At 36.9% G+C, this 18,594-nt stretch overlaps 1 protein-coding gene across 1 annotated transcript in view; it reads right to left on the reverse strand.

Moving 5' to 3' along the window:
- IRAK1BP1 (interleukin 1 receptor associated kinase 1 binding protein 1) overlaps positions 1-18,594 on the reverse strand; it is a 36,147-nt gene that overhangs the window by 9,430 nt on the left and 8,123 nt on the right. Inside the window, exon 2 of the mRNA XM_067702734.1 lies at positions 7,426-7,491. Coding sequence (XP_067558835.1) covers positions 7,426-7,491 — 66 coding nt within the window. The remainder of the gene's footprint in view (positions 1-7,425; positions 7,492-18,594) is intronic.

Here is an 18,594-nt window from a genome sequence, read left to right on the forward strand (position 1 = left end):
AAAGGTTTACTGCAGGGCCAAGCAATGAGAATGGGTGGATTGTGCTCAAAAGACCCAAACTCCAAATGTGTTCTATCTTGGTGAATGCTCCATGAGAGCTTGAGAAGAAGAATACTGTTTTTGGAGGAAGTAATTTATAGATGTCCATTCTATCCAGTGAATTGATGGTACTGTTAAGTTCAACTAGGTCCTTACTGATTTTATGCCTGCTGAATCTGTCCCTTCTTGATAAAGGGAGTTGGAGACTCCAACTATGATAGCAGACTCATCTATTTCTCCTAGCAGTTCTATTAGTTTTTGCCTCATGTAGTTGGGGAATGCACGTTAAGGAGTTTTTTTTTTTTTGGCTGTGCCACCACGCAGCATGTGGGATCTTAGTTCCCCAACCAGGGATCGAACCCATGCTCCCTGCACTGGAAGTGCAGAGTCTTAACCACAGGACTGCCAGGGAAGTCCCCAAGGATTGTTATGGCTCTGGGAAAATTGCCCCTGTATCGTTACCTAATGCCCTTCTGTATCCCTGATAACTCCTTGTTATGAAGTCTGTTGTGTCTGAAATTACAATAGTGACTCTTGCTTTCTTTTGATTAGTGTTAGCATGATTAATTTTTCTCCATGGATTTACTTTTAATCTATATATGTCTTTATATTTAAAATGGATTTCTCACAGATAACATATAGTTGGGTAGTGTTTTTTGATGCACTTTGACAATCTCTGTCTTTTAATTGCTGCGTTTAGACCACTGATGTTCAAAGCATTACTGATATAGTTGGATTAATATCCACCATATTCTTTACTGTTTATTTGTTGCCCTTGTTCCTTTTTCTAAGTTCTGTCTTCTGCCTTTTGTGATTAAAAAAAATTTTTCATTTATTTATTTATTTAGGCTGTGTTGGGTCTTCGTTGCTGTGTGTGGGCTTTCTCTAGTTGCTGCAAGCAGGGACTACTCTTTGTTGCAGTGCATGGGCTTCTCATTGCAGTGGCTACCCTTGTTGCAGAGCACAGGCTCTAGGTGCACGGGTTTCAGTAATTATGGCACACGGGCTCAGTAGATGTGGCTTGTGGGCTCTAGAGCGCAGGCTCAGTAGCTGTGGCACACAGGCTTAGTTGCTCCGCGGCATGTGGGATCTTCCTGGATCAGGGCTGGAACCCATTTCCCCTGCACTGGCAAGTGGATTCTTAACCACTGTGCCACCAGGGAAGCCCTTGTGATTTTAACTGAGCATTTCATGGTTCCCTTTTTTCTCCTTTCTTAGCATATCAGTTATATATTTTTAAGCTTTTTTAGTGGTTTCTCTAAAGTATGCAATACATATTTACAGCTAATCCAAGTCCACTTTTAAATAACACTATACCACTTTATGGGTTGTGTGAGTACCTTATAATAACAAAATAATCCTAATTCCTCCATCCCATCTCTTGTATCATTACAGTCATTCATTTCACTTATATATCAGCATACACAAGTATATATATAAGAAACATGCATAAGCATACAAAATTGAATATATTGTTGCTATTACTTTAAACAAACTGGTATTCACTAGATTGATTAAGAATAAGAAAAATATCTATAACACAGGGAACTCTGCTCCATATTATGTAACAACCTAAATGGGAAAAGAATTTGAAAAAGAAGAGATACATGTATATGTATAACTGAATCACTTTGCTGTACACCTGAAACTAATGCAACATTGTTAATCAACTATAATATAAAATAAGAAGTTAAGAAAAAGAATAAGAAAAATAAAAGTATTTTACCTTCACTTACTCCTTTTTTGATGTTCTTCTTTTCTTTACATAGATCCAGGTTTCTGATCTATATTATTTTCCTTCTTTCCAAAGAACTTCTTCTAACAGTTGTTGCAAGGCAGCCCTAATGGTAACAAATTCCCTCAATTTTTGGACTTCCCTGCTGGCCTAGTGGTTAGGAGTCCGGGCTTTCACTGCAGTGGCCTTGGTTCAATCCCTGGTTGGGAAAGATCCTGCAAATTGCATGGTGCGGCCAGAAACAAAAAACACCCCCCCCACCCCCCCGAAAAAACACTCTTAGTCAAATTCCCTCAATTTTTGTCTGAGAAAGTCTTTATTTCTCCTTCAATTTTGAAGGATACTGTGTAGAGAACTCTAGGTTGGGGTTTTTTTTTCTCTCAACACTTTAAGTGTTTAAACTCCACTCTCTCTTTTCTTGTATGGTTTCAGAGGAAAAGTCAGATATAATTCTTGTTTTTCTTCCTCTATAGGTAAAGTGTTTTTACCTCTGGCTTCTTTCACGTTTTCTTCTTTATCTCTGATTTTTTGTAGTTTGAAAATAATATGCTCACCAGTAGGGGTCTTTTTGGGCATTTATTGGGGAAATTCTCTGTCATTATTGCTTCAAATATTTCTTCTGTTCCTTTCTCTCTTCTCCTTCTGGTACTCTCATTATGTGTATGTTATACCTTCTGTAGTTGTCCCATAGTCCTTGGATATTCTGGGGGTTTTTTTCCCCCAGTTTTTGTTCTCTTTGCTTTTCAGTTTTTGAGGTTTCTATTGAGATACCCTCAAGCCTAGAGATTCTTTCCTCTACTGCATCCAGTCTTCTGCATCCATCAGAAGCATTCTTCATTTCTGTTACAGTGTTTTTGATCTCTAGTATTACTTTTTGGGTCTTAGGATTTCAATCTCTCTGCTTATGTTGCTCATCTGTTCTTGCATGGTGTCTACTTATCCATTAGAGCTCTTAGCACATTAATCATATTTGTTTTAAATTCTCAGTCTGATAGTTCCAACATCCCTACCATCTCTAGTTCTGATGTTTGCACTGTCTCATCAAACTGCATTTTTTGCCTTTTGGTGTGCCTTGTAATTTTTTCCTTGATAACTGGACATGATATATTGAGTAAAAGGAACTGCTGTAAATAAGTCTTTAGTAATGTGGTGGTAAGATATAGGGAGAGGGAAAGTGTTCTACTGTTTTATGATTCTCAGTTTTTTAGTGAGCCAGTGCCTCCAGACTGAACTTCACAAGTATTTCTGAGTTGTTGTTGTTGTGGTTGTTTTCTCCTCCTCTTTAGGTAGAAGAAGATGGCTAGAGTGGATTGGATTTCGGTATTTCCCTTCCCTCTGGTTAGTTAGGCTCTGATAATATACCAGCAGGTTAGGGTCTGCTTAACTAGTTTCTCCTGAGGACAGACTTTCTTAAGAAGAACAGAGTACTCTGGCATATTTCAAAATGGTTCCTTTTCCCCTCCCTCTGCCAGACACACTAGGGAAGTTTTTTCCCATCTTCACAGTGAGAACCTAGTCGAGCACATGGAGGTAAATCTCACAAAACTGTGGGTCCCCCTCTATGACTGGATCCTCTAGAGTTTTAATTCTCAGAGTTGTCCACACTGAGCCTCCAGGAATTTGTCAATTATAGTTCAGAGTTTCCTATCCGGGCACCGTTTCTGGAGGTGGTTTCTGTTGTCTCTGCTCTAGTAAGCTGTGACTCACTGTGTCTGCCTGTCTGTCTCTCCAGTTTGGGGGGTAGCAGTGTGCCCTGTATGCTCACCTCTCTTATGGATCCTAGAAGAGTTGTTGATTTTTCAGTTTTCTTTCAGCTTTTTACTGGTTAGGATGCAGTGGTGACTTCTAAGCTCCTAACACGTAGACTAAGAAACTGAAAGTCTGCCATTACTTTTAACCAGTTGGTGCCCTCATATTTAAAGTACATTTGTCCTATGCGGCAGCTTCCCACTAGCCATCCATTTTACATTTGGTAGTGCATATATGTTAATGCTACTCTCTCACTTCATTGCAGCATAGCACAGGCAGATCAGCTCGGTGCTTTGTGACCACCTAGACGGGTGGGATAGGGAGGGTGGGAGGGAGATGCAAGAGGGAAGAGATATGGGGATATATGTATATGTATAGCTGGTTCACTGTGTTATACAGCAGAAACTAACACACCACTGTAAAGCAATTATACTCCAATAAAGATATAAAAAAATAAATTCTATTAATAAAAGAAAAAAAATAAAGTATGTTCGTTGCAAGCAGCTTACAGGTGAGGTGTGTTTTTTAATACAATCTGAAATATAAGCCTTCTAATGGAGGTATTTAGAATATTTATATTTAATTTGATTATTGATATGGTTACATTTAAACCTCTGATCTTGCTATACTATTTGTCTCATATTTTCTTTTCTCCCCCTCCCCACTTTCTGCCTTTTTTTGGGGGGATTGAGTATATTTTTATTATTCTATTTGATATCCTTCATTGGCTTCTTTGCTATAACTCTTGTTGTTGTTGTTAATTTAGTGTCTGCTTTAGAGTTTATAGTATATACATGTTTATCACAATCTACCTTCAGGAGATATACAATTTCATATATAAGAAACCTACAATATTCTACTTCTATTTCTCCCTTCTTGACCTTCCTGCTATTGCTGTTGTATGTTTTACTTTTACATATGTTAGAATTCCTGAAGTTCGTCATTGTCATTTTTGTTCAAACAATTATCTTTTATATAGATGTAGAGAAATAGAGATGATATAAGAAAAATATCATATCTACCTGTGTAGTTACCATTTTCAGTGCTCTTCATTCCTTTGTGTAGATTCCTATTCCTTTTTAGTACCATTTCATTCCACCTACCCAATTTCATTTAGCATTTCTTGTATTGCAAGTCTACAGGTAATGAATTCTTTCAGCTTTCTGAAAAAGTCTATAGTTGGCCTTCAATTTTGAGCAGTATTTTTGCTGAACACAGAGTGATAATAACAAACTATAAGATAGGAGAAATATGATTTAAAAGCCCCAAGTGAGAAAGACATTTTTTTAGTTGTAATCATTGTTTATGACTGTAAGCTCAACAGAAGGGAACAATGTGATGCAAGTGCCAAAATGTTCAGGCGTATATGTGTTATTAGAAATAAACTTTCCAGAATAGGGAAGATAATCATCTTTCTCTAATATGGAATCACAATTAGGACACTATAGTTGTAGATGCTTTAGGAGGAAATTGGTTAACAAAAGAGAGAGCTTGTCATCTAAGAAATGACCAAAGAAACTGGGGATCCTTACACTTGGAGAAGAAAAAAGTAGCATTAATATGATACTGAACCTCAAGTATATAGTTCTAGGAAGAAATATTTGTTTTGTCCTTGGAGAGGTACATAATTAAAATGGATAAGTACTAGTAAGTCAATTCTTGGTTTAATGTTAGAAAATTGTATATTGATTAGATGTCTGAAAATGGAATTGGCCTTTTATATTCATACCTATCTATGTATAAAATATTTCACAACAAAGATGAAGAGTTAAAAGAAAATTAGATGAGATAATGTATGGAAAACACCTGACACATGGAAACATGCAAGGAAAAGGAGGGGGGAAACTGGTTATACTATTTTTTCTATTTAATAGACTTTTATTGAATGCCTACTATATCCCAGGTTTTTAAAATCCCTCCAACACTGAAATTGTAACAGGAAAACAACATGAGAAGTGGAAAGAGTAGAGATATAAGAATTGCAAAGCCAAGGTTTTACTCCAACCCCAAACATACAAACACCCACCCACCCTTAAAGAACTCACTTAGATAATTTCTAACTTTCAATATCTTATCTTTAAAATAAGCTGAAGCAGCAGGGTAGGCGGGAGGTTAGAAAAAGAATCTCTGAAGTGCCTTTCAGGATGAAAATTTCAGGTATTATGTGAAAAGTCATGTTCTACCATCTAATCTTAGTCTGTATATTTAACTATCTGCGAGAATATTGGTATACATCAGATATTAGGTTTTGGTGTTCACTATAGCCATAGCCATAAAGCCACACATTGTTCTTTATGCACAGGTTGGCATACTTTATACCTCATGACCCTACCATCCTGGTCTCTGCTGATGCTGACTTAAGGGCAATCATGTATTAGACTACACTATATAAGAGTTCTGGCTACTGGGAAGCCCTATACAAAATATAATCAGATTCTCTCTTAAGAAATTCAAATACAAGACATTAAAAAGGTAAGTACAGCAAAAGGACGAGGAGTAGAGTTCAGCCAAGTCCTCACTTAGCCGTGTCTTACAACAAAATAAGCAGCTCTAAAGCACACTCTGTACGTGGTGGGTCAGTCCCTAGAATAAATCAGTCTGAAAAACTGGCCAGTTTTCCATGAAGCCTGGCTGAATGTTTGCTGGGACTGTTCCTTTTCCTGCTCGTGTAGTTACTAGTGTACCCTCACAACAAACCCCATTAACTAAGATAACAAGAGCCCATCTATGTTCACTACAACCTGAAGTCCAAACAGGTAATAACTACTGGAGGATGCTAGAACAACTCCCAGTCTTTGACTTCCATAGTATGGAATCTTACCAGACCGCTCTTCATCCTGTTTTGAAAGGTATGTTTTGGTCCCCACTACTACAGAATAACATTTGCCAAATGGATCCCTAAAATCATCATAAGATGGTTAAATTTTAAGTGAAGAAATTATAAATTTATTAAAGTAAGTATAGGGACAACAGTGTGTTATGGAAATTACTATCTCAAGAGGTAAGAAGCCAGGATCTTAATTTCCATTCTAATTCTTATAATATGATCTTTGAAAAATCTGAGCCTAAGCTATCTAAGCCTAAGGTCACACCCTTAAAATTAGAAAAAATAATTTATTATCTGCCTGAAGGTAGGACTAGTTGATTTCTTGAGGTATTTTACACCTCTAATGGCAAAGATTCTCTGATTAGATAAACAATATTCCATTCAAATCTCATTCCTGTTTGTTTCCTGGGGCAAAGGAGGCAGCCTGACTGCCCCAAAGTACCCCAAGATGTTTGGAGCCAGGAAGAGAGAGCAGTCTTGTAACCTAGCCACAAGTACATATAACATACTCTGGTGTCATAAAATCCTGATCATACAATCTTTAAAGATAAGTAAAAAGCTCGACAGTTTTAGGAACTAAGTGTTTTCATTAATTGAGTGTACAAAAATATTTTGTTCTTTTTAATTTGTGCAAAGGTTGAGTAGTTTTTATTTTTAAATAAACCTGAACACAAAACAATAAAATTACATTGTGAAACAAAAGAATGTTGAAAAGTCTTTCAGTCCTTTATTCTATGACTATTAATTTGCTATTTATCGGAGGAGAAGAAATTTTTCTTTTGTAGTGCTTCCTGCTCACTAGATGATACCATTACTAAAATTTTATTCACGTGGCAATTAAATGCTACTTCCATCTGCTATTTTTATTCCACTTCAAAACAATTTCTCTTAAATCTCATTAAATTTATTTTAAAAGCTCATCCAGATATGTAACACCAAAAATGACTGAGAAAAATGATCTTTTATCAATACCATGAGAAGCATTTCTCATATACACTGAGTTTCAAGAATAAAATTAAATGCAAACTGTCCCCACAAGTCGTGCTGTTTCCAATTATTTAAGATAAGTACATACCTCTGCTTCCATGTGATAAGCATTTTCTACCCTTTGAAAATCCTTTGTCACAGTTACATTTTCTGACTGAAACAGAAAGTACAAAAGTATGATTACTAAATGTTTGGTTACTAAATGCAATTACTCTAAAACATAAAGCATAAACCTGAACTTATTAAAATCAGAATGACAAAATATGCAGAAAGAACTGGTTTGCCTGGTGTTTTAATACTTTCCTAAAAGTAACATAAAATAAATTCAGAAACTTATACATATTTGCTGAAATTTCATCATAATTGTGGCTACACTTGTAGTAATTTTTACATTAGCTAGTACAAAAAGTATGAACTTAGGGTGGTGTATACATATATATATGAAGAATTATTTGTACATAAAGCATTCTGAATGTTGTAGGAATGTCAGAGTTTTAAAAATGTTTAATTTACAAATAATACAAATTTACTGAACATATCGTACACAACTTTGGGCAAGTTACTCAACATTTTTGAGATTTAGTTTCCACATTTATAAAATTAGGTTACACTACATGTGAGGTAGGAGGTCCCAGGCTGAGCAGCTGGAGTGTGTCAGACTGAGCAATTGGAGCTTGTCTCCCTACCACACCCTGGCCCCTGACGACATTTCAAGGAAAAGATAACAGCAGGAGCAGAGAGGAACTAAGCTCTGCTGCAGTAAAAAGATAAGATGACCACGTCTTCATTCTTCAGGTCAAGGAGACCTCCCCAACTTCACATGTACAGAAAAGTTCCTAGGGGATCAAAAAGGGAGGGGGGGGCTAACCCATAATATGTTCTGCCAGTCTCCTAGAGACCCGCACACTGGAATCCATCGTGGTCGAAAGATGCGCATGCACATTAGACAGGACCCTGAGTCAGATCGGATATGGGGAACAAGCAAGATGATTGGCCAGAGGAAAACAAAGACCTGGAAGATGGCCCCTACATAAGCAATTTAAACCACACCTTTAGCGCTCTTTATTAGCGAAGATGCCCACACTCTTCTCTGAGTGTGTAGCTCTGCTTTGCTTCTGTCCTAAATAAACTGCTTTTCTTTGTGCTCTACCACACGTGCTGTGCTTCTAATAAACTCTGTGTCTGCTTTACAACCTTGGTCTCTGTAAAATTCGTTTTTCAAAGAGGTCAAGAGCTAGGGCTCTGCTTCTAGCCACTAGCCCCTGGTGGTCTAGTGGTTAGGATTCCTCGTTTTCACCCAGGCAGCCCAGGTTCGATTCCCAGGCAAGGAACTAAGATCTTGCTTCAAGCTGCCATTCACTGCTGTTACCCCAAGATCACATGGGACTGTTTTGAGGATTTAATGAAAAGTTGTAAATAAAATGCTTGACACAGAAGGCACTCAGCAAACACACATGCTATACCATTATGATATAAATATTTCCTGAAATACTGGACCCAAGCAGTCTGTTCTTAGAAAAGTAATATTAATGCTTTTTGATTCTCTGGGTAAGTATAGGTTATATAATTCTGGTTAAAAAGTTAAATTTCTTATTTACATTTCAAAAGGGTTTTAAAATTTAGTGAAATGAATTCTTGACCTACTCCCATCCTTGGGGATAGACAGAACTTATATTTTATAAATTTTTGCATCTTTTTATTTTCCCACTATTGCATTGCTTTATTTGCTGACCCCTAATAAATTGAACAGGTTATGATATTTGCTACAATCATACAATGTTGGAACTTCAGGGATGGAGCTATGGTCAACTCCTGGGCCCCACTGGTCTTTAAATGCAGTTTGTTTCTTAGATCATGGGTCCTTTGTGGCATTGGTAAGGTCACTGCCAAGAGTGACACATAGGAATTATTCAGTGCATGTTGGCCAACCAATTTCCGCTTAGGTGGATTATTTTTTTGGCTTAATCATGTCAAATACATAAAATACATATCAAAAGTTACATAGAAAATACATTAAAAATAGATACGCCCCTCAATATTATTGCCAATGGTTGTCGTGAAGCTTTCCCTTATGTTTTCTTTTAGTAGTTTTATAGTTTCAGGTCTTACATTTAAGTCTCTAATCCATTTTGAGTTGATTTTTGTATATGGTATGAGATAAGGGTCCAGTTTCATTTTTCTGCATGCGACTATTCACCATTGTGAACATTCAATAAAGAATCCACTGCTGAAGAGCCTATCCTTTTTTTTTTTTTAACATCTTTATTGGGGTATAATTGCTTTACAATGGTGTGCTAGTTTCTGCTTCATAACAAAGTGAATCAGTCATACATATACATAAGTTCCCATATGTCTTCCCTCCTGCGTCTCCCTCCCTCCCACCCTCCCTATCCCACCCCTCCAGGCGGCCACAAAGCACCGAGCCGATATCCCTGTGCCATGCGGCTGCTTCCCACTAGCTATCTACCTTACGTTTGTTAGTGTATATATGTCCATGACTCTCTCTCACCCTGTCACAGCTCACCCTTCCCCCAAATTTTTGTATCTTTAAAAATATATGCTAAATAAAGAATATTATGCCCAATAATTATTTAATTATAAGTTATTTGGTAAGGGATTTAGCTGCACCTGAATTTTAAGGTATACACTAATTTCAAGCCATTATATGACCTAGAAAATTCTAAAAAGCTTTAACCTGAAAATCTGAACTTAAGTTCTAATTATAGCTCTGATGTCTGTTACCATGAAAATATTCATTTTTTATGATGAACGTAATATTTACTCATTGTAGAAAAATTACAATATGGATATAGATAAAATAAACCAGTACTGTATACATTGCTTGAAGTTGAAAACATGAAACTTGAAACATAAAGCATTTCTGTCATTTAATATTCTCTTATGACATGTAAACACATCTTCTATTTTCTTGGATGTCTTTTTTTCATTTTTCCCCCCACTTCACTTAATAAATACATATAAAACTTCTGATTAAAAAATTATTAGAGAAATAATTTTAGGAAAGGTAGCTGAAAAGAAAGTAGCTTTTACTGTTGCACTTAACAATGTTATTGCTTTTATAAAAATAATATATGCTAATTAATAAATATCTAATACTAGAGAAAAGAACAAAGTAATAAGTCTCTAAACCCAGTAGTATTAAAATTTCAGGGCTTCCCTGGTGGCGCAGTGGTTGAGAGTCCGCCTGCCGATGCAGGGGACACGGGTTCGTGCCCCGGTCCGGGAAGATGCCGCGGAGCGGCTGGGCCCGTGAGCCATGGCCGCTGAGCCTGCGCGTCCGGAGCCTGTGCTCCGCAACGGGAGAGGCCACAACAGTGAGAGGCCCGCGTACCGCAAAAAAAAAAAAAAAATTTCAGTGAACATTTTAAGTCATCTATCAATGCATATAAACATATCTATGTATAGTCTATCTATGTATAGACTTTTCCATAAATGAAATTATACTCTACATGCTGTTCTGTAACCTTTTAATAACCTTTATTTTAGAAAAAATTAAAATCTACAGAAAAGTTGCTAAGATAGTATACAGTTCCATATAGCTCAGTTTCAGATTTCTCTGATGTTACCATCTTTTATTACCATGGTGCATCTGTCAAACTAAAAAACCATCATTGGTATATAACCATTAACTAAATTCCAAACTTTACTTGCATTTCACCAATTTTTCTATTAATGTTCTTTTACTATTTCAGAATCCAATCTGTGATACCACATTGCATTAATTCATCATGTCTCCTTAGTCTCCTGTAATCTAAGAGAATTTCTCAGTCTTCTCTTGTTTTCATAACCTTGAAGGTTTTGATCAGGTATTTTGCAGGATGTCCCTCAATTTGGGTTTGTTTGGTAGCTCTTCCTCATGGTCAGACCACGGTTATAGGCTTTAGGAAAGAATATCACAGAGGTGAAGCGCCCTTCTCATTGCAACATATCAGGGGGGTACATGATATCCATGTGACATTACTCATGATGTTAACCTTGATCACTTGGTTAAGGTAATGTCTGACAGGGTCCTTTACTGTAAAGTTACTATTTTTCCCTTTCCATGCTTTATTCATAGAAGGCAAGTCACTAGGTCTAGCCCATAGTCACTCAATAAATACATTATTTATTTTGTTGCTCAAATTGTTCTAGCTTTGGCTATTGAGACTTCTTTCAGGTTGGATCTTATATCCCTTTGACATCCATCCATCCTTTTATTTTTTGAGCACTTCCTTACTTTCTGGTTCAAGATGCTATAGGCTCATGTCGTGGCTTCCCTGCCCAGCCCTAGAATCAGCCACTTCACTAAGAAGCTTACCATCTTTTCTTTGAGATTGCTATTTAGAACCAAGACCTGCGTGTTGAGACTGCTCATCACTACTCAAGTGTCATTCTGTGTAGGCCCTCTCAGTGGACAGAGTTTGATAATACATTTATGTGTACAAACTCACATATACACATACATCTACAATTGTTTCTGTATCTATCCATCTGCACATATTCCAAGCTAAACATGAGTTCACCTTGATGTTTCCAACTCTCATTAAGAACCACAGAGTTCATTCTAACCTTCCTTTCTTATCTGTAACTTCCCTCTACAATAGTGAGAAACCTGGCTCCCATCACCCACCAACCACTTACTATTTTTCAAGCCTACTATACATATAAAGCAGTTTCAGAACTGTTAACCAGCATCCCCTTGGAAAACAAATTTACTAACTGGAGGATAGTATTTACATATCTTTCATCTTTATCCTTAGTTTCTAGTAAAATACAATTTTCCAGACTTACTTAGGATACTCCTCTCACCTCCCACCCCCATGTTCAGTGCAGTTATTTCACTCATTTGTAATAGAGTTAGGTTCATCTGTCACAGTCTGGATTTTCTTCTGGAACTAATCTTTTTTCGATGTCTTTTTTTTTTTCCAATTTGCATACATTCATGTTCACTCTTTGTGATTTACAGTTTTATGGGTTTTGACAAATGTATTCACCACCCCAGAACCACAAAGAATAGTTCTTTCCCTTGAAAAGTTCCTCTGTGCATCTCCTTTATAATCAACAACTTTGCCATCCAACAACCCCTGTCCACTGATTTATGTCCCTATAGTTTTCCCTTTTCCAGAATGTCACATGAATGGATCATAAAATATAAACCTTTTGGATCTGGCTCCTTTCACTTATAATATCTAAGATTTGCCCATGTTCTTCTGTCAATCAATAGCCTGTACCTCTTTACTGCTGAAAAATTTTCCAATGCACGGATGTAACAGTTATCCATTCCCCTGTTGAAGACATCTTGGTCGCTTCCAAGTTCTAAAGTTTTAGTTTTAGCAATTGATGAATAAAGTCGCTATAAACTGCTTGCACAAATTTATATGTGAACATAAGTCTTTGATTCTTTTGTGGGTTAATGGTTCCCATGGTAGTCTAACTTTATAAGGAACTGTAAGACTCTTTCGAAGTGGCTGTACCATTTTGCAATCTCATCAGAAATGAATGAAAATTTCTGTTGTTCTACATCTTTGCCCGCATTTGCTATCATCAATGATATTGGATTTCAGTCATTCTAATAGGTGCATAGTGCCATCTCATTGTGGTTTTAATTTGCATTTCTTTAATGACAATGTCGAGGATCTTCTCATGTGTTTACTTGCCATCTGTATATATTCTTTGGTGAAGTATATGTTCAGATATTTTGTGCTTTTTAATTGAGCTACTTGTTTTTTTATTATTGAATTGAGTTCTTTATATATTCTTGATGCAAGTCCTTTATCAGATATGTAATTTACAAATTATTTTCTCCCAGTCTGTAGAATGTCTTTTTTAAGACTTTATTTTTTTGGCGCAGTTTTAGGTTCACAGCAAAATTAAGTGGAAAGTACAGAGATTTCGCATACGCCCCCTGCCCCCCACATGCACAGCCTCCCCATTATCAACATCCTCACTAGAGTGGCGCATTGGTCACAACTGATGAACCTACACTGGCACATCATGATCACCCAAAGTCCATAGTTTACATTAGGGTTCACTCTTGGTGTTGTATATTCTGTGGGTTTGGACAAATGTATCATAATATGTATCCACCACTATTGCAGCAAACAGAGTATTTTCACCACCCTAAAAATTCTCTGTGCTCTGACTCTTTATTCCTCCCTCTCTCCCAAACCCTGATCTTTTGAATGTCTCTATAGTTTGCCTTTTGTAGACATGTCATATAGTTGAAACATTACCATATGTAGCCTTTTCAGATTGGCTTCTTTCACTCAGTAACATCCATTTAAATTTCTCCCATGTCTTTTCATGGCTTGATACCTCATTGCATTTTGGCACTGAAAAATACTCCATTGTCAGTTTATTTATCCAGTCAGCTTCAGAAGGACATCTTTGTTGCTTCCAAGTTTTGGTAACTGGATTGTCTTTTCATTTTCTTAACAATTTCTTTCACAAAGCAAAAGTTTTTAATTTTGATAAAGTTCAATTTACATTTTTGTTTTTTCATGGATTGTGCTTTTGGTAATGTAACTAAAAAGTCATTTTCAAACCCAAGGTCACATAGATTTTCTCCTTTACTTTCTTCTTCTTTATGTTTTACATTTAGGCCTATGATCCATTTTGAACACATTTTTGTGTAAGATGTGAAGTACTTGTTGAGGTTCACTTTTTGCATATGGACATTCAACTGTTATGACACCATTTGTTGAAAAGACTCTCCTAACTCTACTGAATTGCATTTATACCCCTAGTGTTTTCCTCTCTGAGGAGGAAAAAATTCTTAGAAGCAATTTCGTTTAGTTTATCCCAGTGACTCTTAAAGCAAATGTGTGTAGTTTAAAAGCAATATATGTAAGATAGTTACCTTGCTTATAAATGTAGTAACATATTTAATAAACATTGAAATTCCAAATATTATAGGGAATGAGGAAATAAAAATTGCCTCTTGGCAATCAGACTGAGAAGTTCTAAGCAGAATATAAACAGTTTTCAACAGGACACAGACAGAACCAAAGTTTCTAACAGAAACTAACTGAACTGCAACAGCAAAAGTGATTAACATTCTTTCTCTGCTTGATTGCTGCCTTTACAGAAGCCAACTCTATCCTAACTTTAATCCTCTGGGTTTCCTGTGAAAAAAATAGCCAATCACCAAACTGCCCCTTCTTCACTGATCCTTCCTTAGAACCACTCACAGCACAAGTCCAAAACCTATAAGAGGTCTCTCCTTACTCCCCCTTTTTGAAACACTCTTAAGGTCCTTTGAGATGCATTCTTGTTTGCTACATCATGCTAAATAAACCTAAATTTGTTTCGCTATAGACATATTCCTGATGTGTTTAGCTGGTGGAATCCCACACAAAGCATGAGATTTTTTTGTTTATCTATAGGGCAGTGGAACTCAACCAGAGGGTGTTTTGCTCCCCACAGGACATTTGCTATATCTGGAGATATACTTGATTGTCACAATGGGTTGGGAGAGTACATGGCTGTGATGCACTGATTAGACAAAGTGAACAAGTATCCTTGTTTACCAGGAACTGAGGAGATTCCTGAGACATAGGGCTTTCAGTTGTAAAACTGGGACAGTCCCAGGTAAACTGGGATAAGTTGGTCACCTTATAGGTAGTGGCCAGGAATGCAGCTAAAATATTCTACAATGCTCAGGACAGCCCCTCCCAACAAAGAATTATCTAGTCCAAGATGTTAATAATAGTGCCGACATTGGGAAATCCTGCCATACTGGTGATAAACTAAAAAATATTAAAATATACAAACCTAGTCCATTAAGTTTTCCCAAGTAAGCTACTGATATTTTATATTTAAATACAAAAGACAGAGTTTTAAAATACAAAATGGTCAATATAAGAATAACTATTTAAATCTATGAAAGAAGCAAGGTAACATTCTAAATAGCCATAAAAAACCACATGTTATTATAGGAATAAACTTAAAAAGGGTAAACAAAAGAAAACCATAAAAGTTTACAGAAAAAAAGCTCGAATGGACTAGGAAAACTACTGTAAACTCAGCAATTCTCCTGAAATTAATATATAAACAATACAATATGAACAGATATTTTATTTATAGAATAAAATGTAGAATTTTCCATTGTCTGGATTTCCTGATAACGTCCCCATGGTGTCGTTTAACATGTCCCTTGCAGGAAACCTTTTCAGTAGAAGAGTAATGAGGGAAGAACTTGCCCTACAAATGTTTTACAAAGATGTAATAATTTAATGTGGTTCTAACACAACAAGGTGACCAAAAGAACTACAATAATCTGAAATAAAGAATGTCTGAATACCACAAATATAATACCAGTAACATTTCAAAACAATAGGCACAACAAAACAATATGGAATCCTCATGTCTACATTCTGCCCCTACTCTCTCTGAGCAGCAACTATGTGGTTCAAGGTAAGCCCTGACAGGTCTAAACCATTCAGGATTACACATCTAACTTGCCACAGAATTACGTTAAAAAATGGGCAGAAATCAAATCTAATCTAATTAGTGTATAGCATTTCTCTGGCCACAAAGACAAGTTGAGGTTGTCCACTTAGAGTGAACTACAGGAATTTTTATTTTTACGTGGTTGCAGGAAATACGAACCATTGTCTTTCTCTTTATGGTACTGTATGTCATGAAAGCCTTGGGAGTGGGGCAGTCATTTTGGTATCATACAGAAAGCTGCAGGTAAAGCCAAGAGAACTACATCAAAATAGAGCCTTGACCATTGCATAAGTGAAAACCATAATACAACTTGACCATAAGGTCAAAAAAAGCAATACTTTTTATTTTTAAGGTCAGTTGAGTTACATTCTTGCACATGCAGTAAGGGAAAGATAGACTTCAATAAAAGATTTCGATATAGAAATACAGACTTCAATAAATGATTTCGGTAAGTACAGCAACTTACCCATTTAGGAGAAAACAAAACTCTTTTCCTTATACCAAAATAAATTCCAAATGTAGTAAATATTTAATGTACTACAAAGGGTCTCTAAAATTTCCAGGAAATATTAGTTAATGGTTTTATGGCCTCAGGCTTGGGAAGGACCCAATAAACATTACACCAAAGTCAGAAAACATATTGAAAACATTAATGAATTTGACTAAATAAATCTTTAAAATTTTGAACGTTTAATACTGTAAACAAAGTTACATGGCAAATATGAAATTGGGAAAATTTTTGCACTATATGAGAGCTATTGATAATCTTAATTTTTAAAGTTCTCATAAATTAGTAAAGAAAAGATAAGAGAAAATCGGCAAAATATTATGAACTGGCAATTACATGAAAAAATTTTAACCTCAAATGTAAAAAAACCAAAGCATAAGAAATAACAACATTTTTTGGACTACTGAACTGGCAAAGTTAAGAAGAAAATAATGCCTACTGTGCCAAGGATATATTTCTAGTGAAGAATATATTTCTTCCTTGAGTGTAACTTTTCATAAGCCTTAGAAATATGCATAAGCCAGGAATTAATATCAAAAGAACATAATGAATAACATGTATAAATACCTAACAAGGATATTCATTTTGTCACTTTTTTTTTTTTTTTTTTTTTTGCTGTACGCGGGCCTCTCACTGTTGTGGCCTCTCCCGTTGCGGAGCACAGGCTCCGGACGCGCAGGCTCAGCGGCCATGGCTCACGGGTCCAGCCGCTCCGCGGCACGTGGGATCCTCCCGGACCGGGGCACGAACCCACGTCCCCTGCATCGGCAGGCGGACTCTCAACCACTGCGCCACCAGGGAAGCCCTTGTCACCATTTTTAATAATGAAAAACTGAAGCCAACTCATATGATATGTTCCGTCTATTCCTACCACTCCCTATCTTTATTTGGGTGCACCCAGAAAGACTCTGAGACAAGGATTTGAGTACAAGCAGTTAATTTTTAAGATGATTCCAAGAAACACCACAGCGGAGTAGGAAGTGAAACAGAGAAGGAAAGAAAGCCGTTGAAGGGTGTGTTGTCAAGCAGTCGCTAGTGTGGGCAACTGAAACTTACTCCTGCAGAGAAACTCTGGGAGCTGGGGTAGAACACATGCCTTAGAGCTATCCTCCCCAAGGGTGAAGGAATCTGGAGTCTCTTTCCACTCACTACCCTCAGCTGTTAGTTGAAGGCTGCTGGAGCAGGGGGAGGGGCTGTTAATTTTCTGGTAGTGTTTTCGGGCCCACCTGTAGGTAGAGTGGCTTCCTGCAGCCAGGGAAAGCTGTCAGAGAATGCACAAGTGTTGGCAGACATAAGGCGGGCCTGCATGTGCACCAACGTGAAGAGCCAAGGGAAACAAATGTGGGGTATCAACAGCATCTGCTGCATCCTCTACCTGAAACTCAATCACCTGCTGCCAAGACAATAAAGCAGCAACATGCTATAGTGGTTAAAGAGCGTGGGCTCTGAGGTCAAAGTTCTTGACAGGAGTCTAAACTCTACCACTTCCTACCTGTGTGATCTTGGTCAAGCTACCTGCTAATAATCACTCTGGTCCCGAGAGTTCTCATCTGTAAAACAGCCACTGAGATACCAGTCTCATATAGCAGGAGTGAATATCAAATGAGATAACATTTGTAAAAAGTCTAGCAATAGTAAGCAGTTTTTTATTATCAATAATATCCAACCCTTCAGGATGGCACACAAGGCCTTCCTCCCTGCTCTGCCTACAGCTTTCTTCCTCAGTCTGATCTCTTAATTCCCCTCCATTTTCTCCAGGCACTCCTGGGTTCTAGCCATGCTGAACTGCATATAGTGCTTTGAACACATACACTTGCTGCATTCTAGGGTGGAACTGAAATGCTTTCCCTTCAGCCATTGTTTAAGACTTGATACAAGTGTCACTTCCACTATGAAATCTTTCTGGAATTCCTCAAGTAAAATGAACATTATTCCCTTTCTTACTCTGCTGTACTGTATCATGTACATACTTTCATCACAACACTACATATTAGTCTAGTCCTATAATGAGACTCCTTCAGCACAGTGCCTAAGTTTTACTCATTCTCTATTTCTGGTGTCTAGCAACATGCCTGAGGCATCCATTACACATTTATCAAAAAATACAATTATGAATAGGCAAACATTGGAGCTTACAGCCAATGGGGGGAACATACAAACCAGAAAACAAAATAATTACATGTTGTGTTAAATGCTATTTAAAAATGAAGTGATAGGGAATGTTTAATAAGTGTTTTATGGTTGAATGGTAAATACTGCTTAGAACTTTAAAACATTTTTCCATGAAAACAACACTAA

The sequence above is a fragment of the Pseudorca crassidens genome, chromosome 13 (assembly GCF_039906515.1).
Source record: "Pseudorca crassidens isolate mPseCra1 chromosome 13, mPseCra1.hap1, whole genome shotgun sequence".
NCBI lineage: Eukaryota > Metazoa > Chordata > Mammalia > Artiodactyla > Delphinidae > Pseudorca > Pseudorca crassidens.